Genomic DNA, 16,066 nt, shown 5'->3' on the forward strand with positions numbered 1-16,066 from the left:
CCGCATTTATCGTTTACTTAAGTTGCAACCTTTATCATTCTTAGTTTAGAAAATAGGCTAGTTGGTAGGATTTGAACTTAGGTTGCTAAACTTCTTTTGCGGTAGAGATAGCAACACTTAGACAAAATCAAAGTGCACATTCGGATTTAGTTATTTGCATAGATTATTTTAAGAGAATTATTATTGCCTAGTTTAGTGTGCGAAAAATAGAAGTCCTAATTGACCCCTCTCCTCTTAGGTGTTCACGTTCCTTTAAATAGGAACAACATCACGTACACCTTCGTATAAAATTTCAATTATAACCTCAAACCCTATACATGTAAACTAAAAAGTTTGATAAGGGTAACACCATCTTTTCCAACGAAGTTGTGTTGCGCAAGCTTCTAGAGTCTTCCTTCGTCTGCTTGGTTGAATGCTACGTATCTTATCCAAACCACGACACTGAAGCTCTCAACTTCGTCTCATATGGATGTCACCAGGACGAAGGTAACTTAATTGTTCCTAAAATAAACTCGGAGATTATTAATGTTTTAATACTTTAAGGACCTTCGGCAAGGGCAGACCCCCCAACATATACGATATATGGAGGAGTACCATATGGATACTCATATGAGTATAAAGGAGGGTATGGATAAGTGAAACGTTGATGAGGAGGATCATGGATGGTAGGAGAAGCATCAGTGGTAGGATTTTTATTGGAAGGAGGAGGAGCATCCATTGATGGTTGATAGGGATATGGATTATGGAAACAAAGGTTGTAGATTTAGTAAACGGGGATGGATAGAAACATACTCCCAACGGTAATGTATGATAGAAAGACCATTGAAGAAACTTGCTTCACACTGGCAGGGGTATCAAGACGTTATGAGGATTGATTGTTGAGCAAGTCCGTGTAGGTTTTAAAGTTTGGACTCTAGCTAGGATCTATATTAGAAAGAGAGTGGAGACTACAATAACGAACAAAGACAACTGAATTAGAGTGTGGGGGATGAATAAACTCAAACATTTCTCTCTATTTATAAGGCGGATCCAAGTTTTTTAAAATTAATAATTATGAACTTTAAACTGTCAAAACGACGTGATGAAAATAGATGTCAATATGAACCGGTTCAAATCGGTACTGATTGGTTCTCCAATACGCGGGTTGAACCAGCAAGCGTATACGGGGGTTGAACCGGCAAGCGTTGATACCGGTACCGATTAGTTCTCCAATACGTGGGTCGAATCGGCGAGCATTGAAACTGGTTGTCGGTCTGTTTTGTCCACTGCCTTGCATTGAAACTGGGGCCACACCAACAATGTCAGGAGAATAAGGTGAGCCCACTATACATGTCGCGACAATAGAAGCTTCCGTTGTGCGTCCAGAAACTGAGCAGTGAGAGGCCAGACGAAGACGACCCGGCACCCAAAACAGATAGGAGACGCAGACCACAGACGCACGCGAACGACTACAAGTGGAACTCAAATATGTCCTTTCATTCTCACAAAACTTTTCTGAGAATTTACATGTACAACCACATGCATTCACTGTCCAGTACAACGCTGCCGCTTTCCCACTCTTCCCTGACCTAGAAATGTACAACCCTGGGGCCTGCCGACCGCCGCCAGAACGAAAATGGACCTGGAAATAAACAAACGAAATGCATGGGTGGATGTCACGTTTCTGTTCGCTTAATTGCCCCCTAGCTGTTCCCAGTAACCGAATCCAGGCTCCCCTGCCCAATCTCTGCACGCCGCTTGTCACGCCAATTTTCACCCCACATCTTCGCCTCAGCCACCATGCGCTCTCGGTCGCCCCACATCTTAGCCTCGGCCACCATGCGCTCCCGGTCGCCCCACATCTTCGCCTCGGCCACCATGCGCTCCCGGTCAAGGTCCTTGTTCAGGATCGCTGGGAGGTCCCTGGGTGAGTCCTCTCGGTCCTTGGCAGGTGTTTTGTGGCCGGAGCTTCCAGTTTCATCATTCCTGGAAACTGCCCTGCCGTTCTCGCCAGGCTTGCTTCGCTGATCGCCGCCTGGCTTCCTTGAAGCAAGAGCTGCGTTGGGATCATATGGCTGGGATGCCAAGTAGGACAGAGCAGTCACGACATCTGCAATCAGTGGGCGTGAAGCAGCCTCCGACTGAATGCACATCGAAGCCACTGCAAGGGCTTGGTAAAGCCCACGCATGGGGTATCGCCCTTCCAGCCTCGGGTCAGCCATCTTAGGGAGCTTTCTTCTGTCGTTAAACAGAGGACGTGCCTGCCAACCAATGATCAGCGTAAGCACATGCAATTTATCCTTTCCAACCAGGACATACAATCTGTTCTAACCAACTACGAACATCAGCATATTTGAGGTTGTTGGTAAATGAGAAATTCTACTTGCTCAGTTCAGTTCACAATAGTCCCTCCGTTTGAAATTAGGTTCATTTCATTTCCTAGGACAACACATTGACCAACAATTACTCCAATAATGTCATTTCTTGAGATTCAAGATTATATTAAGTATTTTCTTAATACAAATCTAATACTAACATTAATTAAGTGGCAAAAAATTATGCATGAATAAGGTAATTGTTGGATGAAGGGGGTCGGCTAAACAAATGAAATATGCAGAGTATCTCAACTTGTAACATGACCTTTACAGTAAATGCTAGCATCTCCAATTCCTCTACCTTAGCCTTGAATGGCCCAGCAGCAGTTTAATATAAGTAAAAAATCTATTTTTAATCATTATTTCATATAAAATCATTACCACTTGCTTGTAAACCAATAAAAAAATGTTTGTGATCCTTTAGGATGTAGAGGATGAAAGGGCTAACCCTGATTACTTGGAGAAATTTAAGGAAAATCAATAAAAAAATGTTTAACCAGTGATCCAATGTTTCTAGCAACAAAGTGATCTATAAGGCTACAGCATCTACAAGTAGTTAGTGTCTGATGCCAACAGACATACAACGATGTGAAGATATTGGAAAAAGGGAAACACGCGATCATTTACAAGTAAACAGATCATCACTTACCCATGAGACAAGATTTTGTTCTCCATGTGGTCTGGTGCTGTCAATAGCCCTACGGCCAGTAATCAACTCTAGCAAGACAACCCCAAAACTATACACGTCAGACTTCACTGTCAGCTGCCCTGTCATAGCATATTCTGGTGCACAATAACCATATGTACCCATTACACGTGTTGAGACATGTGATTTGTCGCCAACTGGACCCAACTTAGCAAGTCCAAAATCAGACAGCTTCGGGTGGAAACTTTCATCCAACAGAATGTTCGATGACTTGAAATCCCTATAAATAACTGGTGGATTAGCTTTGTCATGAAGGTACTCCAGTCCTTTGGCAGCACCTGCTGCAATTTTCATCCTGGTGTTCCAGTCCAAGGCCTCTTTATCAAGAGGTAGATCTACATCAAGTAGAACCATTTGGGTCAAATGAGAGATCAACAGGTCAAAACAAAATGAACTCACCGTTTGGAGGAATATCTTATATATTTATTTATTTGAAGGAAGAAAGCTAAGACATTGTAGTACACTATCACATATAACCATAATATACAGAAGACAATCATTCAGACATTAAGTTCATAAAGTAAGAGACACTGGTCAATTTATAAATTCTGACATAGCAATTGATAAAGTGAAGGAGAATTAGTTCAAAGAATGCAAAACTATGACAGCAACAAACTAATTTTGAAAGGATCAAATGGTACACATTTTGAGCATAATAAAATCTAAAAAGTACCAAGGCCTTAAGCAACGTTCACCAAAACACTAGTGTCCAGGTTCATAGCATTTACTTCAACAATTCAGCATTTATTTGGGCTACACGGCCACTTAAACTTATTGGAAATAATCTAGTGTCTAGGTGCATGCTAGTGTCTAGGTTCAAAGCATTTACTTCTAAATTTCAGCATGGAAATAATAGGCTGATTAGTTGGGTAATATTTTGCATTAATTAGGAGGATATCACAGCCTGATTTGTACCTCACGTTTGGCTATATTAGAAGAGAAAAACAAAAAAGGCTAAGTGATGCCACACACCAAATCCACTTGTGCTCGTGTGCGTTCTTTGCATGTTAGTTACTGGGTGTCCTGTTAGAGGCATATGTGCCTCTCAATACTTTTTTACATGGTCGATTAAATGGGACAAACGGCAAAATAAACTGATACGGCTGGTCATCATGTGGCGTTTAAATGGCATGTAAACGGACTACACGGCCTTTTACAGCAACACTGGCCTTAAGAGAGTTCAAATAGTAGGAACTCAGCCTAGCTTAGTTGGTGGGGAGCTGGTTCAAGTCATCTTCAATTTACAGTGGCAACAACCTCCTCCTAGGTTGGTAAAATTCATTTACAAGTTTAAACCCAAGCACAAAATAAGATATTCCGGCAAGATCATTTATTCAATTGGTTCCAGCATTTTGTAAACATTTAAAGGTAAACTTTGGTAGAATGCACAAAAAATTAATTGGTTGCAATATTGTTTCAACCACAGTGCAAAAAGAAAAAGGAAAAGAAACATCTAACTTATATATCATAACCAATGTCCTAACTACACCAAATGAACAGTAAGTAATTTGTGTTTGATTACATTAACAACAGTTAAAATGTGAGGCAACTATAACGGAAGGATGATAAACTACCAAAGAATGTGTAAGTGCCTCTAGATGAGTTGGTTGGAGCATCTCCAAGAGCTACCAGAAAATGACTCCTAAAAGTCAGTTTTAAGGGCCACCTTAAAAATTATTGGGGGTAGATTTTAACTCTTCAGTCTTCAGGTCCTAAATTCGACTCCCCGTGGGAGCGAATTTCAGGCTGGGTTTAAACAAATATCCTCGTCATGTGGGCTATGGTGTCGCTCATTGTTTTTAAGGCCGTAAGGTGACTGACCAGCCAGCCCAGCCAGTCTACAAATCAGCCCAACTAGCCCATTAAAATTAGGTTAAGCCCACTCCCTCTCTCCCTCTATCTCCAACTGCCTCGCTCTCCTAGCAGTCTCCCTCCTCCCAGCCGCCTCTCCCTGCTCTCTCCCCACTTCAACCTCTCTCCTGTGCTGCCGTCGCCACGCCACTGCAGAGCAATCGTGCCGCCGCAGGCTGCCGCGCTGCAGCCTCTCTCCCATCCGCCTTAGGTGCAGGAGTAAGGCGAGCAGGATGCCTTACCTCGTCGAAGCGCCTTACTGCCTAAGCGATGCTTAAGCATCGCCTAGGCGACGCCTTGAAAACTATGGTGCTGCTATGTATGGGAACGACAAGGGTTGGGGGTTTTCTCAACTTATGTGAGAAGGCCTTCTTAGTACAATACCGGGTGTTAGACTACCCGTCTAGGGTTTGGGGTGTTCCCCATGTAATTACCGTCTCACCCTCATTGTAATGGGCCAGGCCCAATTACTGAAGTCTATTAATACCACACCCAACCCTGTTTAGGGTTATAGGTTCTTCCTACATGGTATCAAAGAGCTAGGTTTAGGGTTTTTTTTCTCCAGCCGCTGGCCCCTCTCCCTCCCACCGCCGGCCGCCAGCCGCCGGAATCCCTCCCTGGCGCGCCGCCAGGTGCGCCCGCCCCTGCATCCCGTCACGCCTAGAGCCGCGCCAGGCGCTGCCGCCAGGTGCTCCCAGGAGCCGCCGCCGGGTGCTCCCGCTCTCGCCCCTGCGCGCCCGTCGCACCCAGCGCCGCGACCCTGGCGCTCCGTCCAAGCCGCGCCAGGTGCCGCCGTCAGGACCGAGCGCGCGCCCCTCCCTGACCCGTCTCTGGCCGTCGTCACCGCGCCTGATCCAACTCTGGCCGTCGACGCCCCCCGGCGGCCCGCAGTGCTGTGCCCCAACCCGGCCGCGCCCCACCCCGACCCGACGCCCCCTGCCGCGGCCCCCCTCCAGCCGTCGCCGCCATGGACGACACCACCACTGCCGCCACCGGCCCCATCGCCCCCGCTGCGATCAGCAGCGAGCTCGCCCATGGAGGGGGCCCCTACATCGCCGGCCTCGGGCCGCTCCTCGCCGTTCCCCCGCTGACCCTGCGCCGAGGCTCCCCGCCGGGCTTTCCCACCCTCGCTTCACCCACCTGGAGCCACGCCGTCGCGCCCTCCGCACTCCCCACCACCGACTCCCCGCTCGTCGACACCCTCGCTACGATCCAGGCCGCTGTGACGGCCTCGCGGGAGCGCGAGCGCGCCGCCTCCCTCGCCGTGGAGAGAGAGCGTGCCCTGGGCGCCGCTCTGACCACCCAGATGGCCACCACGCAGCGCCTCCTCGGTCGCCCGCCGACCGCCCCTGTGGAACCCCCAGAGGACCCCCTCGCCTCTGACCTCGACGCCGACCTCATCGCTGCTCTCCACGCTCAAGCCGCTGGACTGCACAACATCCGGGCCCTCGTGTCCGTGGTGTTGGATCTGGCGTCTTCCCACTACCCCGTTGGCGAGGACAGGTCCTTCTCACGCTTCGGCGGTTCGTCCTCGACGATCACGTCCTCGTCGACCACGACGCTCCGCCGCCTCGCTCCTGGTGCCTCATGGACAGCGTTGTCCTCTCGTGGCTCCACGGCACCATCACCGTTGAGCTACAGGACATCATCCGCGACCAGACGGACACTGCGCGCAAGGCGTGGCTCGCTCTCGAGGACCAGTTCCTCGGGAATCGGGATGCACCGTCTACCTCCTGCTGAAGTCTATTAATACCACACCCAACCCTGTTTAGGGTTATGGGTTCTTCCTACACCGGGGGCTACCTTACCCCACGTGGGTCGATAAACTAACATAGGGCAAAATGCAAGGAAAATGTAATATGAAGATGGCTAATAAAGGGGTACATAGTATGGCACCCTGCATCACCAATGGGTCTAGAATAGGTTTCAGAAGCAAAATAGTAATGTTATTGGCAACGTGTGAAGGGCTACAGACTAAACATCTGCCAGTATAAAAAGGAAGAATAATGAATATGGATGCATACAATAAAGAGTGGAAGACTAACAAAGATATAACAATCTGACAACCATAGACAAGCAAGCATGTGACAGACAGGCAGACACACTAGGATAGGCATGCAGCTAGTTACACAGAGAGCACTGGTTGGAATGCTAACAGGTAGTAGTCATATGCAAACAGTTTTGATAGAGCACACAAGAACAGCATTTGTACCGTGCAAATGATCTTCAAGTGATCCAGAAGGCATATATTCATAAACAAGAAGTCTCTGGTCTCCATCAGCACAATAACCAATCAAATTAACCAGGTTTTGATGATGTAGTAAGCTGAGCATGAGAACTTCTACTAGAAATTCTCTGTTTCCTTGAAGCCCATCCCTGTTAAGCTGCTTTATAGCAACAACCTGCAGCAAACAATCACATTAAACCGTCTGTCTTTTTTAATCCAGCTTCATTTGTCTTTTGCATCTACTGTACATCATATTCTTTCAGTAAACTAGCAAAAGACAAGAACATAAGACTAGCTCCAACAAGGAGCTCTAAAGGGTCCTGTACCCTAAATTTAGAGGACGAGGACTCCCTCCAGCAGTGTCCTCTAAACGGTCCTCTAAATTTAGAGGACGCTGCTGGATCCTCTATATATAGAGTTTCTCTAAACGGTTCTCTATCTATTTGAATACTTTAAACAACCGGTTTAGTAAAACTAAAATATGTACAATACATTTAAGAGTATGACAAATACGTATGTATAAAAATTAAAAAATGTCTTTAATATAGGTATTTACATATAGAGGACGTTGTTGAAGAGAAAGTAGATATATGAGATAGAATGTTTTAGAGAATACTGTAAAGGACGGATATAGAGGATGTATATAGAGGACGTTGCTGGAGACAGTCTAAGGTATGAAACATTTGGACAGCTTTAACATGGACTGCTTTCAGTAAACTAGCAAACGACAAAAACATAAGGTATGCAAGCTCCATTGAACAGATACTAAAACTAGCAGTGCCAAATCTTCTAGTCTACTGTCAAAAGACAAAAATAAAGCAAAACAGCTCTACACTGAACAGCTACTATTTCAAACATGGACTACATGAAATCTGTGGGTAAAACAAAGTCCCAATTCTACAACAGTGCAATTTGCTAATAGCACTATTATCTCACCGCAGATAGGTCGCACCTGCTGAACTCAAAAGTTACCTGGCCTGTGCTCTCAAGGCGGCCCTTGTAAACACGTCCAAAACCTCCCTCTCCCAGGAAGCACTCGGGCCTGAAGTTCCTGGTGGCGGTAGCAAGCTCACGGAAGGTGAAAGTTTGCGCTGAGATGGCATTGCCATTGGCATCCTTTGGCACCAAAGCCTCTTTGGTGAGCCCATTGCTCTTTACTCTTGCTTTCTCAGCCGCTGCACACATAGACAAGTACAAGAGGTAGATTCAGTAAGCTCATCAGCAGTCCGACTCAGACAAAAGAGAATCACTATTCAAAATAGCATGTCCTGGTTGCATCAGTCCACGAGTTTATCACCCCACAACCTTTACATCTCTCCGAGGCCTAAGGTAGTAAATGAACCTAATTTGCAATAACTAACAATAGAAAGTTCCTACTTCTTTTCCCTTTACCTATCGAGAACCTGACGCTAATTCAACACGCAAAGATGGCCACAAGCTACACGGAGCACTACTAAATCAGATCAGGCAGGCCCGGTGCGGTTGAACCACCACGCGGGAGATCAACCACCTTGCCGGGATCCAGTCCACCCACCCACCCCAAACCGTGGAACACGTAGCTCAGCGCGGAGCACGTCGCGCACCTGCTGAGAGCTTCTCGACGCGCGGAGCCGCCATGGGCGCCTGCTGCAGGTCCGGGTACCCCCTGTCCCCGTGCCGGCCGATGCTGACGCCGGCGCCTGTGCCGTTTCCGTACGCCGCGACGGCAGAGGACGTGCCGCCGTACCCACCGGCGCCACCGAATTTGGGGTTAAGCTGCTCATCTGCCGGGGAGTCGAAGCACGGGAAGCAGCCCATCGCCGGCCAGGAAGAAACACCAGGTCGCCGCGCTACTTAAAGGTGCAACATTCCTTTCGCTTCCGCCTTCCTGCTTTGCCGCCGGAAACTCTGATTGCGCCGGGACGTGGAGGTGGATGGAATGGGATCTTTTCCGGCGAGGGGATCGAGGGAAGGGAGGACGGGGGAAAGCGAAGGGGAGGAGAAGGGAAGGAAAGGTGCGTTTTTTATTTGGTTTTTGGAGCGGAAGCGAAGGTAGCGAACAGGAATTCAGGGAAGGTGGACTCGGGCACTGGGCTCGGCTGGCCCTCGAGTGTATTCGCGGCGCGGGGAGGGGCAAGGCAGCCGTCCAACACGCGGTTTTGCCCGTGTTCAGACTGGGGTGCGGGATACGTACTTCACTTTGTTAACCATTTTTTATGGGGCGGGACAAGGAGGGTGTTTGTTATAATCTGTCTAGATTACCTAATTTAATAAATTTTGAATTAAGTATTAGTTTAAAATTTATTGGATTATATAATCTAGGTATGTTATAATCTTAAATCAACACTCTAAAATATATGTATGGTCATTTCGGCTCAACTTGTTTCAATTTTGTCACAAGCTAAACTAACATCTAAGCTCAATTTATTAATGAACCGAGATCAAACCAGATCATTAGCTCGATTGGGCTACATTTGTCAAGAAAACAAAGTCTTCACTTATGTTGAATGAACTAGTACATAATAAATTATGTTAATTTGGTGTTGGATTTGTTTGGGACTTGTTTTCAAATGCTATGAATTAAGAACAAGACAACCCAGAATGTTAAATGTTAATGTCCTTCGTCCTTCGAAACATTATCTCATTTAGGATATAATGATTTTCAGACGAAGGTCATGAAGGGCATACTTTCATCATCGTAGTATGTGTTAATAAGTGAAGAAGTATATGAAACATAAAAGACAACATGAACGATCACATAACATTATCAATTCATCCTCATTATATTTGTTGGGGGCTTCGTCCTCCGAAGGTCCTCAAAAACGTGATTTAACAATATCTTTCAAGTGTGACATATGAATAGGTACCTTCGGACTCGGGCTAAAAGCATGAACGATGTAAAGAACATGATCGTGACGAAGGTTGGAATTGCTCCGAAGCTACACGCAAGGGAGCTTCGGCTAAATGGCGGAAAAAGGAACCGACTTAAAGGGGAAAAGGCTATCTAGTCCTTATAGAATTGTATATAAGTCAATAATAAGTGTAAAGGGCATGTATGTAATTTCTCACAGGCCGCGTCCTGTGCCTATAATAGATGAACAGTACCCCCGTACTGTTCACGCTGACCTGTACTTGCTCGTGCGTCACGCTTGTACTTTTACCTTCTGTCAAGTCGAAGGTACATATGTCATTCAATATTGTCTTTACTTTTTCATGATAATATAATGAGATGAGAATGAATTGATAATGTTATATAATCGTTTATGTTGTCTCTTATATTTCATATGCTTCTCCTTTTATTAACATATATCGCGATGATGAAGGTATATCCTTCATGACCTTCATCTGAAGATCATTATATCCTAAGAGAAATAATGCTTCGAAGGACGAAGGACATTAACTTTTAACATTTTATGTTGCCTTGTTCTTAACTCATAGCATTTGAGAACAAGTCCCCAACATTGGCGCCCACCTCCGGTGAACCCTTTTCGACCACCTTCGACAAGCACTGACCTTCGTCATGCCACCAAAGAAAGCTTCAGCGCCAGGGGCTGCTGCGCTGCAACCACTGGACCCAAACCAGAAAACTCTTTCTCTTCGAGAGGCTCGAAGCCAGAAGAGGAAAGCCACCAGTCCAACACTCCAGGAGGAGGAGTTGGACCAAGAGATCAGGGACATGGAGATCATCCATCAGCAAGGACAAAGAAAGAAGGAGAAGATGGTGCGACTTGCTGATCTTCAAAGGAAGATCGACGAAGCCACAGAAGAAGTGTGTCATCTTGTTCAAGATGGACAAGATCGAAGGATCCAACACAGGGAGCTTCGTCAAGAAGGCTTATTCAACGAGAATGGATGGTATGATGATTTTAATCATGATGTCTTTACTTTTGATGATGCTTCTCCCTTGGCAGCAGAACTGCAGGCTACCCCATGGCCCCCATCATACAAGCCACCTCAGCTCCCCATGTATGATGGGCACTCAGATCCAAAGCAGTTTCTGATGAGCTACGAAGCAACTATATCTTCGTATGGGGGCAATACTGCAGTCATGACGAAGTCCTTCATCATGGAAGTCTGGAATGTAGCCCAAACATGGTATTCTTCTCTTCGGCCAGGGACTATCACGGCGTGGCAGAAGCTTAAGGACATGTTGGTTACCAGCTTCCAAGGCTTTCAAACGAAGCCGGTCACAGCTCAAGCTCTGTTCCAATGCACGCAGGACCATGAAGAATATGTACGAAGGTTCTTACGACTGAGGGCACAAGCGCCTACAGTGCCCAATGAGATTGTCATTGAGGCCATGATTAAGGGCCTTCGGCCAGGACCTACGGCTCAGTACTTCGCCAGGAAGCCCCCGCAAACTCTGGAGAAGCTGCTTCAGAAGATGGATGAGTACATCCGAGCTGACAACGACTTCCGCCAAAGAAGGCAGGAAGCTTACAGATTCTCTGAAATGACCAGGGGCTTCGGAGGAAGAATCCATCTGACGCACGTTAGGTCAATCCATAACTCCACTCAAAGTGACGACAAAGGAAGTCAGTCTTAGAGGTCACAATATACCTCACAATCTTCGGGGCAACAGCAAAGCTCTTTCAGGCCGCCAGCTCCAAGGGGCAGAGGCGCCAGGGGCTTTAGAGGAAGATTTGGGGATCAACCTAGAAAGATTTACCGCTTATTCTATGGTGAGAACAAGGGTCATACTACAAGAATGTGTCATGTCACCATTCAGAAGCAAAAGGAAATAGCAGAAGCCGAAGCTCGGTAGAACCAGCCGAAGCAGGTCTTGCACACTACTTCGTGTCACTCTCCTTACATACCAGAGTATGTGAACAATCATCATGCAGCTTCTGTCTCTTCGGCTAGCCATTCACAGGCTTCCTGGCCGCAACTCCCGCCTCCGCCACCACTACAATCGACATATTCCCGAAGCCAGCAGCCAGAAGGGCGCCAGCACTCTCAACAGCAACGGGAATTCAAGGAGGAATCCGAAGCTCGCACAGTCAACAGTACTGTGCCAGAATCAAAGCACATATATTGAGAGATATCCTACCTCTGAAATATTTTTACGTTCATTGTCATTTTGTTTTTAATAAGGAACAATCAGTGTAAACCTAGTTTTAATTTCTTGTAATAGCTTCGCTCCTGTCAGAATGAAATATGTCTTCTTCACAGACTTACGAAGCTCAAAAATTGTTGAAGCTCAAAAGACGTTACTAAGGGAATGCAGAGCTAAAAATCGCAGTGCAAGTTTCACCGAAGCTACAAAAAGTCGTTCCTAAGGAGAGCAGCGTAAGTTTGCCGAAGCTACAAAAAGTCGTTCCTAAGGGAGCGCAGTGTAAGTTTTCTGCTCAAAATTCGTTCCAAAGGGAATGCAGAGCCAAATACCGCCAAAATATAAGGCGAAGCGCGAAAAGTCAACGCGAAAAATACCGCCAAAATAGAAGGCGAAGAAGTTCAAAAGACGTTCCTAAGCGGATGCAGAACTTACACCGAAAAATAAGCGGTGAAGCCGAAAAATAAGCGGCAAAGAGATTTTGATCGTTCCTAAGGGGACGCGGAGATTGTGTGTTTCAGCGTGGGTGTGTGTCTTCAGCATTAGCATCATTCTTTGCATCATATCATCGCATCATCTCGCATAACATCACATCATACATCATATCACACCAATGACACGAATTGGAAATGAAGTCAATCTTCGGAGAATGCTTTACAAAAATGAAAAGGTGCTAAGGCACAAAGTAAGCTGAGAATTACAGCTTCATCAGCTCTGATGTGGAAGAAGAGATCTATTGTTTACGAAGCATTGATGTTTTTACGGAGCTTGGATGTTCTTTACGAAGCGTGAATATTCTCACGAAGCATAAATATTCTTCTTTACGAAGCATGAAAAGAAGGGAAGGTGTTTTTTTGCCGAAGGCTCAAAAACAGTATGTATATAAAAATTTCATGCATCGCAAAGAAGTAAATTGCAAAATAGTTTAGATATTAGATTCAAAACTATACACATCAAATATTACAGACTTAGTTCAACAAATGTTACATTAATCGCCTAAGAACGTTTTTACAATAACTACTATTCTTCCTTCAGAACCTTCTCCGCAACTTCATTAAGCAATTTGTTAACGACTTCGTCAATAATAGATTCGGCTATGTTGATGATTTCTATTGCTTTCTTCGTTTCTGGGTCGGCCAGAGGGTCGAATGGCTCTGGTGGAGGAGATAATTCAGCTGCAGTAGAAAAAATCAATCAGTCCGAAGTCACAAAAACAAACGACGAAGCTAAAGGCCATTAAACGATACCTATCCGTCTCTCGCGTTCTGCAGCTTCTTCAGCTTTTTCGCTGCTTCTCGAGCGTCATGAATATCTTTTTCACTCTTCTTCATTATTTCGTGGGTCATTTCTCATCCGCCATTTTCCCAGATGTCAGTGTAAAATTTTCCGCCGATTAAACTTGCTTCGGCTGAGGGATCATTTGTGTCATCCACAGAGAGGGCAGCTTCGGCCTAGGCCAAGGTTTTAACATGATTGCAACCCGTCTTCTTCAAGATGGCTGAAACTCCTCTCGCACCAGAGAACGCGCAGACATCCCCGCGATCACTTAAAATTTCCTCAAAAGCTTCGGCTTCTCCGCTTATCCACTCGATAAAACCCTCAGGGTCGCCTCGTATGAAGTTATTTTCGTTTGAATAGGTGCCCACGTTGGCGAAGCTAGCCTTTATCTTCTCCACGTAGCCCAAAGATTTTTCAAAACATCTTTCCTTGGATGCGCGAAGTTCTTCAACTGTTTTTTCTAAATAGTTTTTCCAATATTCACTGGCCTCTCGATTAGCTTCTGCGACAGCGCATTTTTCTTTGGCCTCTGCTAATTCTTTCAGAAGGTCTTCGATCTCATTCTTTTGGATCTCAGCTTGAGCTTTGGAACTAGCTTCGTCTTCTTTTACTTTGTTTACTAATGAAATTAATATCTTGTCTTTTTCAAGGCCTTCGTTCCTTAGTTCAATCACCTCTGAACGAAGGTTGTTCAGAGCCATCGTATACCCTTCATCTTCAATGTTTTTCTGTGCTCTAAGGGCATTGCTAAGGATTAAGCCCTACAAGAGGAGGACAAGATTAAGTATAAACAAATGAAGTAATTCGTTTTCAAATACAAAATTGACTTTTATACCTTTATGCTATTATATGATAAACTGTCAGCCAATTCATCCTTTGATAATACTGAAAGGCCATCTTCTAGCTTTGGAAATCCGAAGCTTCTACCCATCTCCCGGCAGACAGATATCTCTTTACTATCCGGGAGACAGTACAAAAAATCTTCTTCCCCACTGCCATTAAACACTAATGCCCCCTTCGGGTATTTCAATTTTTGGGCATAATGTTGAGCTTCTCGTTCTTCTTCCTTAGAAAGTCCCTTTCCCGAAGTATGGCAGATGATGTAATCAATGCTCTCTTTTAAAGCTTCGGGAGCAGGAGTGGCAACCTTTTCAGGCGAAATTTGCTCTGTGGCCTTTTCTTCTATTGCCTTTTCTTCAATTTCCGCGGGCTTTTTCTCAGCGGGCTCTGAAGGCCCAGCTTCAGTACCAGCTTGAATTACTGCAGTTTCAATTTCGGTTTGCTCTGTTTCAACTTCAGTTTGTGCTTTCGAAGCTTCGGAAATTTTCCTTGAAGGAGTCGAGTTCAAAGTCTTTACTGTTTCTAGCACATCTAGTATATTTGCCATCCTTCTCCTCTTGGGAGTTGCGGCAGAACGTTTTTGTGCCTTCGGCGCTGTTACTTCTAATGAAGGGCTTAAAATTTCTAACACTTTTGTTTCTCCAATATTTGACTCTTCAGCCTTATCCTTATCAGTCTTCGACTCAGCTAACTCAGCTGAGGGTAGCTTCGGCATTGTAGTTGGCTCTTCAATCCTTTGCGCAGGAGGAGCAGTTTCCCTTGATTCAGCAGCTGAAGAGGCCTCCCCGCCAAACTCAGGCACCACGGCCGGTTCAATATAATGTGGCCGGTGGGTAAGTACCTTCATCTTTTTGCTTGCAGCCTTCGGCACAGGTTCAGCCGAGGGGGCCACAGCAGTAGCTTTCCTCTTCTTCCCTTGCCCCCGCAGCGGGTAGCGGTAGTTGGGGTAGACGAAGCCAATAGCGTCAAAAACTCTGTGCAATCTCTTCTTTCCTCGACTTCTGAAGGCTGTGGATAATGCATTATCTTCTGCCTTGGAATATGATCCAAGTAGTTCATCACTTGTAACTTCGATGCATTTTAGCCAGTCATCGTTTGGTTCATCGAATTTATCCCCATATCTGAATGTATACTTCAGCCGGACCAGTTCACCTTCGCTAGAGTTGGTGATGGTCTCCTTCGGTATTTCCTAGCTCTCTACAAGCGACCATACTCTAAATGCTATGTGCTCTTGAATTAAATCTCTCGTACCAATAAAGAAGCAGACAGTACCAAATGCCTTCTGGCATGCTTCGGCGGCTTCATCGATTTCAACCTTCGACTTTCGAAGGCCGAAGCGGGACCATATGGGGCGCATAATAACCTCCTTGATGTCCTCCCTCGCTATCAAGTCATTCTTCACATAGAACCATTCTTCCATCCAATTCCCCGGCCATCTCTTCCGAAACGTTGGCACTGGGTGGCTCGCGTTGGGACGGGCAATAAATCCGTAACAACCGAAGTTATTGTGATATTGTTCTTTCCCCGTGGCCTTCGTCTCATACAAAAGTTTGTGCATGCTGCAGAAGCATTTTGCGCTTGGCTCCGTCCCTTGGCTTCTTACTGCCCAGACGAAGACTCCCATCCTCAATATGGCTTCGGGGGTCAATTGATGAAGGAAAATTTGGAAGATTTTCAACACTTCAACCACAAACCTGCTCAGTGGGAAACGAAGCCCAGCTTTGAAGAAGTTTCGGAAAATCACAACTTCGTTCTCCTCAGGCGCAGGAACGTTGTTT

General features: G+C 45.7%; 1 protein-coding gene across 2 annotated transcripts; it reads right to left on the minus strand.

Annotated features, from left to right (window-relative positions):
* Positions 1–1,455: 1,455 nt before the first annotated feature.
* On the minus strand, positions 1,456–9,385 carry LOC100283091 (uncharacterized). 2 transcript variants are annotated; one of them, NM_001155993.3, is made up of 5 exons: positions 8,722–9,385; positions 8,111–8,313; positions 7,124–7,313; positions 3,004–3,395; positions 1,456–2,240 (listed from the first exon to the last, which is right to left on the minus strand). In NM_001155993.3, exons 1-5 carry the CDS (start codon positions 8,933–8,935, stop codon positions 1,683–1,685), a joined length of 1,557 nt encoding a protein of 518 aa, NP_001149465.1. In that variant the 5' UTR covers positions 8,936–9,385; the 3' UTR covers positions 1,456–1,682. The 2 variants fall into 2 exon arrangements, with proteins under 2 accessions (NP_001149465.1, NP_001399222.1); NM_001412293.1 differs by having other exon boundaries at positions 8,075–8,313.
* Between the last annotated feature and the right edge of the window lie 6,681 nt (positions 9,386–16,066).

Source organism: Zea mays, chromosome 4 (genome assembly GCF_902167145.1).
Source record: "Zea mays cultivar B73 chromosome 4, Zm-B73-REFERENCE-NAM-5.0, whole genome shotgun sequence".
Classification (NCBI taxonomy): domain Eukaryota; kingdom Viridiplantae; phylum Streptophyta; class Magnoliopsida; order Poales; family Poaceae; genus Zea; species Zea mays.